The sequence below is a fragment of the Corylus avellana genome, chromosome ca6 (genome assembly GCF_901000735.1).
Source record: "Corylus avellana chromosome ca6, CavTom2PMs-1.0".
NCBI lineage: Eukaryota > Viridiplantae > Streptophyta > Magnoliopsida > Fagales > Betulaceae > Corylus > Corylus avellana.
In genome coordinates, this window is record NC_081546.1 from 29709666 (window position 1) to 29721261 (window position 11596).

Sequence of the window (11596 nt, forward strand, 5' to 3'; positions counted from 1 at the left end):
TCATCAATCATTTTGTCATATGATATAATCATATAGTACAACCATACAAGTTATTGTGTCGTTTAATACAAATATTATAATTAGATAGTTTATACTTTGGAAATTGGAATCGTATATATCACATAATCATTAATCATTATATAATCATATGGTATATCTGCATAAGTTATTGTGTTATTTAATCAATACATTATAATTATATACTTTATTCTTATAAAACATATATGATGTATCACATGATCTTAGATCTAAGATAATATTAATATTAATTGTGAGATAATATGATCATAAAATTTAAGTATGAGTGTACGACCATTAGATTATATGAATTTATTTCTTAGAGTTTGAGTATTACTATTCGATTAAATGATTAATAATTAAGTAACTAATGTGTTTCTTATAATTTATACATTATAAATTTATAATCACAATTTATGGTAAATAAAAACTTAAAAATTTGAATTTAAATCATATATCATGAATCGTGATAATGAGAACATATAATATAAGTATATAAGTTATAACAATTAACATTGACCCATTACCCATATAAATCAGATAATGATACAATCATATAACCATATAAGTATATAAATGTTTATATATAAGATACAATATATATTAATATTGACATTATATACTTGACCCATATTAAGCATTAACATTTTAAAATATTAACTAAATAATACTATATGTAATATGATAATAGTGATTAGTGTGTGTGAGTGTGTGACATAAAGCGTTTTACGTTATGATTTAAAAAATACTTAATCTAAAATAAGAAGAAAAAAAATACGAGATTGAAAAAAACACAATTTTTAAAATTGTAATTATTAAAATTGAAATAACAAATTGACCCTAAATAATACTACATAACACAATTTTTATTCATAATTCCTAAATTTTGAATTTTGAATTTTTTATTGAATTTAATAATTTAATTGAATTTGAATTTGATCTATGGTATATAAGTGTAATCGTAGCCGTCCAAAATGTTTTGATAATCTAATAGCCGTTGGATGATATTAATAGATGACAATTATCAAGCATTTACTAAGAAGAATGTATATGGTGTAACAGAAACACCGTAAGCTTGCCTTGTTTGATCTAATCTGACAAGTAATATTAAATGTTGAAAACGTATATATAATCAATGGATCATATTAAAGAAGCACACCAGATCTAAGTAGGGACAGCCACATGGGAAAATCTTTTGGTAAAACGAATCCAACCGTTAATATTTAAAATTTAATTATTTTTCCAAATCCAACGGTTGCAAATTAGAGAACCCAAATTTAACCTAAATCTATCATCTCTTATCTCTATTCTCTCGATTCTCTCGACTATCCTCTCACCGTCTCCACCATCCTCCTCGCCTGCTATATCTGTTGCCGCTCGGCCCGCTCCTACCAATCCCCCAGTGCCCCCAACAGCAACCACCAACACCACCGCAGCAACCACACACCTTGACGCTTGGCTGAAACTGAACGGCTCGTGCCCGGTTTCCAGGAACTTGCCGCTGCCAACCCCGCTGTCCACGCCGCTCTCGGAGGTCGTTTCACTCTCGCAGACTCGCAGTACGCCGCGGATCGGAGGCGGAGGAGGTGATAAGATTTGTGAGTTTTTCTTTTCTTTTTGGGTTATTTTTTCTCCGTTTCACAATGGAAGTTCAGGTTTAATTTTTTATCATTAAAAGGAGCATGATAATGGTATGATTTTAAGAATGTTTTTGATAATCCAAGGAGAATGAAAGTACCTCCCAAAGGAATAATTATTTGTCAAAAATGGACGACATCCTGGGCCCTGGGTAGTTTTAGATGAACAATGATTTTTCTTTTTTGGATGACTAGATGAATGGCTTTTCTGCTTGCCAACTTTATTTTTTTGATGAATAAGAGACTTTATAAGCAAACAAACCAATCAACAATAGTAACACCAAATACAAGCCTTTTCCAAAAGGCTGAAAAACTCGACCTCACAGAGGCCTACCCCAACCAGCTAAAAAACCAGAATCCAGTCTGCAGCTGAGAATACAGACAGCAAACAAAACCAAACCACAAAAAGAAAAAAAACCACCAAGCCTCATCAACAGAGACGCCCTCCCAAGGGCCTAATTACAAACCACACCATTATTACAACTATTACAAGAATAAATCTGCAGGTAAATTCCACTGAGCAGCTAAAACCAAATTCTCTCTGTTTTTAGAAAACTTGCCCTTCCCTGCAATTCTTGTTCTCACTTCCCAAAGAACTTTCCTCAAAATCTGTTCCTCAGAAATAGGATGACCAGAGTGTTTTAATTCATTTCTAGTGCACCACAAATTGTAAATAACAGATCCTAGCACAAGGCGGCAGAGGAGACCTTTAAGAGTTTTAGTTCCCCATTTGCTGATTCCTAACTTCAGAACCTCATCCCAGATAATAGGAGAATTGTTTTCATGGCACCGATGCATACAGAACTTCCATATTCTGTAACTGAAGCTACACTCAAAAAACAAATGATCCCTGCTTTCAATTTGATTATGACAGAAGAAACACTTAACCTCACCTTTATATCCCCATTTCATCAACCGATCCCCAGTGAGAAGCCTGTCCTGTACAGCAAGCCATAAAATGAAAGCATGCTTAGGGATAGCATTTGGAAACCACACCATCTTCCACCAACTAACCTCTACCTTCTTTTCTCTAAGAAAATCCCAAGTTTCTGAGCTAACATATGAACCTCCCCTAGAAACAGTCCATACAGGTTTGTCATAAGGTCCAAACCTTATCTCATGAAGCCTAGCTTGAATCTCCACCAGAGCCTCAGACCTGGCTGGTCTCCAAAACCAGTCACCATTAAGAATGACAGATGACAACTTAGCTTCCAAACTACTATGAGCATCATAGACAGCTCTATGCCCAAAGACCTCAATTAAAATTCCAGAGGGATGCCAAGAATCCTGCCAGAGGAAAATGTTCTCTCCATTGCCAACCTCAAACTTCAAAATTCTCTTAGCAATCTCCCTCAACTTTAAGATCTTTCTCCAGCTCCAAGAACAATTTTGAGGAATGCTCACACTCCAGAAACTCTTCCTTTTCAACAAATTATCTTTCACCCAAGCTACCCATAAAGAGCCAGATCGAGCAAAGAGACTCCAAACATGTCTGGGCATAGAAGTTTGGTTCCACACCTCCACTCTTTTTAGCCCCAAACTTCCTTCCTTCTTAGGAAAGCACAAAGCATGCCAAGAAACTTTAGCCTTAGCAGGACCTTCACCCTTTCCAGTCCACAGAAATCTATTAAATTTCTGCTCAATAGCCTTGAGGATCTTCTTAGGGAGAATAAAAATGCTAGTCCAATAAACCTGCAGACTATACAGAACTGAAGACAGCAATTGGAGCCTACCTGCATAAGAAATATGTCTAGAAAGCCAGGAATCAATTCTACCAGTAATTCTGTCCAACAAGGCCTCACAATCTGCTGCAGAAAGCCTAGTTGAAATCAAGGGAACCCCAAGATATCTAACTGGTAGATGGCCTTCATTCATTCTCAATTCACCCAGCAGCAAATGTTTAACTCTATCTGAAATACCAGAACAGAAGAAGAAACTCTTTGAGGGATTAGCTTTCAGACCAGATAACCCCTCAAATTCAGACAAAGCATCTTTGATGATGTTGATAGAGGTCAAACTGGCTTCAGAAAAAATAAGGAGGTCATCTGCAAAACAAAGATGAGTAAGTTTTTGTTTCAAACATTTAGAATGAAACTTGAAACCTGAACCCCCACCAGTATGATCTGCCATTATTCTAGAGAAAATCCATGGCTAAAACAAACAAATAAGGGGATAAGGGATCCCCTTGCCTCAGCCCCTTCTTTCCTTCAAAATAGCCAACTAAAGTTCCATTTAAACAAATAGAAAACCGAGGAGAAGTAATACACTCCTTTATCCAGCTAAGAAACTTCCTTGGGAAACCAAAACAATGAAGGCAGTGAATCAAGAGTTCCCAATTTACAGAATCATAGGCCTTCATAAGATCAACTTTCAAAGTGCAACGAGGATCTCCTTTATCTTTATGATATCTTTATCAATTTTCTGCTTGCCAACTTTCTGGTATTCTTAGTTGTAATCTTGGTAATATCAGCTCTTGTCGTGAAATATGAAGACCTTGTTGTTTACTGATGGTTTAGGTTGTGATTGCTGAACAAAGATAAGGGCTTGGACTTGAACAAAGATGTCCATATTCAAAATTGGCACAGTTCATGAAGTTTTGTTGTATTTAAGCTGTGTTAATTCAGCAGTTTTGAGTTTTATTTGCAGTTTCCCTTCTTTATTGTCATCCAATTCTAATAACTATGGTCTTGGTTTCAGATCTGTACCAATTGAAAATGGTTTATTGTGACGTTTCTGCAGTCAATTACTTATCAAAAATCTGCAGTCAATTAGCTTTTTCTTCAGATCTGTACCAATTGGATGATTTTTGTAATAATCTAATACACTTAAATTACAAAATAATAAAATTAAAAAAAAACAAAACAAAAAGTCGAGCTCGAGCTCGAACAGGGTTCCAACCCTGTCGAGCCGAGCTCGAGCAGCAAAGTCGGGCTCGACTCGAGCCTGGCCCAAAAATAAACGAGCCGAGCCTGGACAACCAAAGCTCGCCCAAGCTCGGCTCGTTTACACCCCTAAATACAAGAGTCTAGCCCTCGACAGCTCGACGCTGGAATAGTGAAGGCTGTTCTCCTTTTCTACAAATCTGTAAGTTTGCAACACTCTTGACTAAGAGAGACTCCATCCATATCCCTACTAGTGTTTATTCTTAATTTTCCATTCTATTTGATTTGTTTGACACCTTAAACTAGGTTCCATTTTAGATAGGTTTTCGGTCTTAATCAAAATAGGTCGGGCGTCGGAACAGTGAACGGTCGGTGGCTGCTTAGTGTCATCTGAGAATTTGTACTGCTTTTTTTTTTTTTTCAAAGAAAAAAAGAAAGAAAATCGACAGATTTTTTTGTTTTTTTGGCTTGCTGTAACCACACGGTGTTGTTGTTGTTGTTTTTTTTTTTTTTTTTTTGGGGTTAAAAGATATCTGGTAGAATATTGGCCATCCAAGCAAAGTACTGCAGATATACGGTGCTTTGCACTACCGCAAATTCTGAACTCCTGTTTTTCTATGATTTTGCGTAGATGAGAGATTTTAGGGGCGAGAAGTGTTTTGGGAGCATTTATTTTATTTTAATTTATTCAGCACGAAGTTTCAACTTCTGATTGAAAGGCACTAAAGGGTGAATTTGTAAATTTGACACGTTTTAACATACTGTGATTTTTCTTTTATGCCCCGTTTGATAGCAACGGCACCGTTTCAGCACAGGGTGTAAGACCGTCTTCTCGTTTTTGTTTTTGGGTCGGTTAAGGGTTTTGAACTTTGGCGTGCAGAGTGTTCCGTCGAGTTGCACCGAAACGGCGCTGTGAGGCATTCATTAGTGTCGCTGTCATTCATTGTTGCGTCTCTCACGCTTAGCACACGCTATAGACAGGGTTTTGCAGATATGGAGTACGTGAGCCCTGAAGGCCTTCGCTTAGATGGTCGCCGTCCCATGGAAGTATATATCGAACTATATTCGTTTCTCTAGCTTCATATATTTGTTCACCTGTTCTCTTATGATCTGCTTTTATCTGTTTTTCTTTTCTTGTTTTCTAAATTATTTTAGATGAGGCAAATTCGAGCAGAGATTGGTGCCGTGGCCAAAGCTGACGGGTACGAACCATATTTTTATATATATTAGTAATTCTTCAAATTGATTTCAATTTGTGGTTTCTTAGTTAAATATACTCTGCCTTTCAATTTCAGTTCTGCTGTGTTTGAGATGGGTAACACTAAAGTGATTGCTGCAGTATATGGCCCTAGAGAGGTACCGTTTAAGGCTTTAACATTGAGTCTTTGTTTAAGATGTTTAATTTGCAAGATAAGTACGTTTTCAAGTTATTGCTGTGAAATTTTGATTACTAATGATATATGCTCACTTGCAGGTCCAAAATAGGAGTCAACAAATGAATGACAAGGCCCTGGTAACACTCTTCTTTTTATGCTTTTTTCTTTAACTAGTTCTAAATGCATTCGTGATTTTTGTCTTTGTTTGTTTTCAGGTGCGATGCGAGTATAGCATGGCTAATTTTAGTACTGGGGATCGCATGAGAAAACCAAAGGGTGACAGGTAATTCTCTGTTTCTCTTTGGTTCATTCTAAAATTATGGGTCACCTAGTTTCTATACATTGCCATGATTTAATCTGTAGTATTTCCCATGAGGAAATCCACATGATTGCATGTATAATTGACTTAATAGAATAATAGTGTTGTACTATAGTTTTTTATATGCATTGAAAAGTGTCCTTGGAAAATTTTTGCAATTTAGATATAGAGGGTTGTAAAATCTGTATGCTCAGGGAACTGAATTTGGCTGGTTAAAAACAGGCTGGGATAATTTTTGAATGGCTAGATGTGTTCTCTGTTTGTAATTGATGAACCATAACCATGCAAAAGTGTCTTTCATGGTATACATAATTTTGAATTAGTTATGACTTCATTGACTTGTCTCTGGAAGTGGGTTCCTAAACCATGTAGAAGGTTTAGTATAAAAGAAGAGAAATACCTACGTACGTTTGGCTTCACTTGCAAATTAAGCTTTTCGTGAAGTGTGTTTTTTTTTTTGCATGCGTGCTCTTATAATTGGGGTGAAGGATGAATTCCCTGTGGCTTAAGTGGGATTAGACAATCTGTGATTCTCACAAGCTTTATTTGCCTTTTAGCATGAATATCATTTTGCTGTCAATAGTAAATGCCAGATTGTGATGCTGCCTTTCAGATTATCTGTTTTCTTTGTGGCACTCTATTGCATTAATAGATGTTCAAATATAAGAACTACATCTCCTTGTAGCCTTGTAATTACTAATTATAAGAGCATTTTATTAATGAGTATTAACAATTGTCTGTTCCCTCTCCATCGTGGAAAATGATGCTTCTGTGGGTGGTTCTAAGGATTATAAACGCTGCATCACCAAATCAGAGTATAATATAAAATTTGTATGTATGATCTTTTGCTTTCTTATTGATGTAAGTTTCCTTGCACTCAGGCGATCCACAGAGATATCTTTAGTTATTCGCCAGACCATGGAAGCTTGCATATTGACACATTTGATGCCTCGGTCTCAGGTTCTATTGCAGCATATTGGGAACTTTTCCTACATGAGTGTGGTATTGCTAGTTTCTGTTCTGAACGTTTGTTTGCTTATCTTGCAGATAGATATTTTTGTCCAAGTACTCCAAGCGGATGGAGGTAAGTTGAGACTCGACTGTGCACAATTATTATTCTTGGATGGTAATCAGCTCATTTTAAACCCCCCCCTCCCTTCTAATTTTTTGCATGTGTGATAATGGCTGAGGGAATTTTTACCTGTGGTCTTCTTTTCTTTTCTTTTTCCTTTCCTGCTTTCATTTTAGACAAACAAAGGGTTCTAGGAAATCTACTATGTAATATAATAGGTTGAGAATTCAGCACACTTTCTTGTTTTGAGATACATCCTAGTATGTTTTTCTTGCCATTATTAAGCTGTGTTTGGTTAAGGGTTGTGCTGCACAATGTGCCCATAGAGTTGTGGACCTGCAGACATTTATTGTTCATAGAAAGGAAAGTCCAGTAAAGCATATGTGAAAAAGTTGAAGAGCCTCTGAACTGGATGCTAGTTGAACATTTAATCAAGTCCGACCATAAATGTCATGTTGAATTCTATTCTTAATTGGGATTTTTTTTTTTGGCAGGAACTAGATCTGCATGTATCAATGCTGCAACTTTAGCCCTTGCAGATGCTGGGATCCCATTGCGGGATCTTGTTACTTCATGTAGTTCCGGGTACCTTAATAGCACTCCTCTGCTTGGTAAACTTACACGCCTTTTGTTTTTCCCTTGCTTTCTTGGTACATCAAAAGTTTTTGCTTTCCAAATTAATTCTTATTTGGAGAATAGTCATGTGAACAGATTTGAACTACGTAGAAGATAGTGCTGGAGGTCCTGATGTCACTGTAGGGTTTCTCCCTAAGTTGGACAAAGTGACCCTTCTTCAGGTTATATCTGAAAGTTTGTTCTCATTTATTCTTCTCTCTACCTCTTATAGGTTTAGAATTCCTTCATGTTTGAAATTTTGGGCTCAGTCAGTGCTTTTGTGGTTTTAAAAAATTTTAAATATGGATTTTAGAACAGCTCAGAGCCTCAGATATAAAGAAATTAAGCTCTCTCTCTCTCTCTCTCTCTCTCTCCACTTTAATTATTTGCATGCACTTCTATTCCTACCCCTGCCCAACAATTGCTGAACTACTTTTGGCCAAGGTTCATCCAAGATCCTTCTCCCAAGGCTGGTTTGGCCTTAGGGATTTTGAATGTTTAGAGCGGGTTGTAATATATCTTGATGGATTATACTATTATCCACATGACCAAGCTGAGCATTGGGGATTAGGCTTACTTGTTCTGGGTTTTCTGATTAATTGTATTATTGATGTATCTGATTCTGTTTTTGCAATGTTTTTGAAACGCAAAACTTGTTACCTCTGCGGTTTTTGATTTTTTTGCAATTTTTGTGAAGTGTAAGGTTAAATGGTTCAATTTATACGGTCCATTCTATGCACCTCTATTAATTTGCCATTAAGGATTTTCCTTGTTCAATTTAGATCAAGGTCAAAGATTTCTTTTTGGACCACTCATTTGTTATGTGTTCTTAAGCAGATGGATTCTAAGTTACCAATAGACATTTTTGAAAACGTCATGCAACTTGCAATTGAAGGCTGCAAAGCAGTAGCAAATTACATTCGAGAAGTAAGAACGTTTTTCTTGCAGCCAATGATAATGCTGCCTTCTTATTTTTTGATTTAGTTTGAACTTGTTGAGGTATTTCTTCGTTTGTTCTCTTATTGGGATTTTCTATTGGTTTGTTTGGCAGATATTGCTAGAGAATACCAAGCAACTAGAGTATCGTCGGGGTCTATAGTTTATAAACAAGGTAAGAAACTCAAAATTCTTCCTTGATTGTCATTGCAACTAGACATATATGTCTTGCAGGTCCTAAATTTTCAACTGCAGGTATCTCTTCTAACGTTGGTCCTCGGAAACTACATTTTGACCTGATCATCTTTAGGCTTCCATTGCTTCAGTGTGGATTTGTGAATCCCTATATCCAATTAAAAGCAACCATATACATGTTTCAACTCTTAATGGTTCCCTGCATGTGGCGGGGAATGTGGCAAAGCATGTATGAAATCCAAGGAGAATGAAAGTACCTCCCAAAGGAATAATTATTTGTCAAAAATGGACGACATCCTAGGCCCTGGCTAGTTTTAGATGAACAATGATTTTTCTTTTTTGGATGACTAGATGAATGGCTTTTCTGCTTGCCAACTTACTGGTATTCTTAGTTGTAATCTTGGTAATATCAGCTCTTGTCGTGAATATGAAGACCTTGTTGTTTACTGATGGTTTAGGTTGTCATTGCTGAACAAAGATAAGGGCTTGGACTTGAACAAAGATGTCCATATTCAAAATTGGCACAGTTCATGAAGTTTTGTTGTATTACAGCTGCATAAGCTGTGTTAATTCAGCAGTTTTGAGTTTTATTGGCAGTTTCCCTTCTTTATTGTCATCCAATTCTAATAATTATGGTCTTGGTTTCAGATCTGTACCAATTGAAAATGGTTTATTGTGACGTTTCTGCAGTCAATTACTTATCAAAAATCTGCAGTCAATTAGCTTTTTCTTCAGATCTGTACCAATTGGATGATTTTTGTAATAATCTAATACACTTCAATTACAAAATCAAAAAAAAAAAAACAAAACAAAACAAAATAAAAAGTCGAGCTCGAGCCCGAGCAAAATAGATGAGCTCGAGCTAGAACAGGGTTTCAACCCTGTCAAGCCGAGCTCGAGCAGCAAAGTCGGGCTCGACTCGAGTTCGAGCTCAAGCCTGGCCCAAAAATAAACGAGCCGAGCCTGGACAGCCCAAGCTCGGCTCGTTTATGCCCCTACTCATGGTGAAGACTTTGTTTAGATTGGGGGAGTCTTAGATCAGCTTCCTAACCTTTGCTATTTGCTTTTACCACGCCTTTTCTTAATGAACAAAAACTGTGGAGTTCCAATTTGTGATGAATAACAAGTACTAAGAATAAAAACTACTTTCATTTCCCTTCTAATTCTCTTATCTTATTAATTAAATTTAAATTTAAATTAGAGTACCGGCCCGAGTTCCCACTTTTATTCTTTTTCTTTTTCAACTTATTCTAATTTAAAAAATTTTAAAATTAAAAGAAGGTCAAGGGAGGGATTAATCAGACTTTCATTATCTCTAATTTTCTTCACCCCTTCCCATTTCAATAACCTTTAATTCTAATTTTACCAAGTCTTCAACTAAACATCTTAGTTTAATAAATTGTAAGCTAGAGTTTTGTATCATTTTTGAGGAAGAAAATGGTACAATTTCCAAATATGACAGCATTGATCAGTTGATTTTTTTGCTAGCAATTGGTAGTTTAAGAGAGTTGAGTGTGACAGGTTATAGTTTGTGAAAATGTGTAAACGAGTGATAGTTGAGAGGGTTAAAGGTAACTAATAACCCTTATAATAATCAATCTAGGTCAATCATTCAGTGAGAAGTGAACTTAGCTATGGTGAATAAGGAATTTGGCTAATATTACAAAATTTGGTGTGATACACATTCAATTGATATGGATTTGGAGGGTAAGAAAAACTCAATGCTATATATATATAGAGAGAGAGAGAGAGAGAGGCCCAATCATGATCGTAAATATTTCTTCTTTTTTGTGCTAACAAATATGATATCCCCGTGACCGTCCAATCCAAACTGTCCAGAAAGAAGGCTGCATGTTCTACTTGTATTATTGACTACATCCCTGCAAAAGAAAAAAGAAAAAAGAAAGAAAAAGAGAACAAAGTTCACAATCAGGAAAGGATACATCACCTGTATATTGACCATGCATGTAATGTCGAGACTTCTTTACCTTAAACTTGATATATCAAACAGTCCACGTCATATTTTTAGATCACAAACAAGAAAAAAATTCTTTAAAATAATTAAAAAAAAGAAAGCCGAGAAGCACAATGAACTTGAAGCAACATCTTCTGTTATCTTTTTATTTTCAGGATTTGTCATGGTAACTACTGAAAATAATTAAACACAAAGAAAAGCACCTGTGCAGAAGGAACTAGGTGCCCAGAATCCATGATATTCATGCTTGTAACTTAAGACAATACTATTAACTGAAATGTTGTTAGCGCACGTCTTACCTTGTCTTTATAATGCAATAATATTTTTCGAGGGACTTCATCAGATAGGATTTTGCATGGGCACAGAAGTGGATTGGAGCTTCATCTTCACTTCATCAAGGCAATCCTGGAGATTTCTAAATTCTTGTGTGTCTGAGAAGCTCTCCGCCTGAGATTTTGTAAGCGTCTTACAAAATTAATGTCACGCAAAAATGATACGCTAACACATAAGCTAAGATATATACAGCTCCAAACTCAATTAAGTTAAAGGAAAAACACAATTAAGTGTTCCA

At 36.0% G+C, this 11596-nt stretch overlaps 1 protein-coding gene and 1 long non-coding RNA gene across 6 annotated transcripts; one reads left to right on the top strand and one right to left on the bottom strand.

Annotated features, from left to right (window-relative positions):
* The first annotated feature begins 1344 nt into the window (after positions 1-1344).
* On the top strand, positions 1345-9640 carry LOC132184318 (exosome complex component RRP41 homolog). 5 transcript variants are annotated; one of them, XM_059597902.1, is made up of 13 exons: positions 1345-1616; positions 5418-5584; positions 5693-5739; positions 5833-5893; positions 6012-6050; positions 6129-6196; positions 7114-7192; positions 7280-7316; positions 7799-7915; positions 8016-8101; positions 8757-8846; positions 8971-9030; positions 9111-9640. In XM_059597902.1, the coding sequence occupies exons 2-12, from the start codon at positions 5531-5533 to the stop codon at positions 9016-9018; spliced, it is 726 nt and encodes a 241-aa protein (XP_059453885.1). In that variant the 5' UTR covers positions 1345-1616; positions 5418-5530; the 3' UTR covers positions 9019-9030; positions 9111-9640. The 5 variants fall into 5 exon arrangements, with proteins under 5 accessions (XP_059453885.1, XP_059453887.1, XP_059453886.1 ...); XM_059597904.1 differs by having other exon boundaries at positions 5515-5584; XM_059597903.1 differs by having other exon boundaries at positions 1345-1604.
* Positions 9641-10620: 980 nt separating this feature from the next.
* On the bottom strand, positions 10621-11509 carry LOC132185742 (uncharacterized). The gene is made up of 2 exons (XR_009440633.1): positions 11325-11509; positions 10621-10930 (listed from the first exon to the last, which is right to left on the bottom strand). It is a non-coding gene; the product is annotated as an uncharacterized LOC132185742 (long non-coding RNA).
* Between the last annotated feature and the right edge of the window lie 87 nt (positions 11510-11596).

Coding starts and splice junctions, on each gene's coding strand:
- LOC132184318 (XM_059597902.1), top strand. CDS start 5,531: ATGGAGTACGTGAGCCCTGAAGGCCTTCGCTTAGATGGTCGCCGTCCC. Junction 7,193..7,279: donor ATTTGATGCCTCGGTCTCAG/GTTCTATTGCAG, acceptor CTTATCTTGCAG/ATAGATATTTTTGTCCAAGT. Junction 8,102..8,756: donor ACAAAGTGACCCTTCTTCAG/GTTATATCTGAA, acceptor GTTCTTAAGCAG/ATGGATTCTAAGTTACCAAT.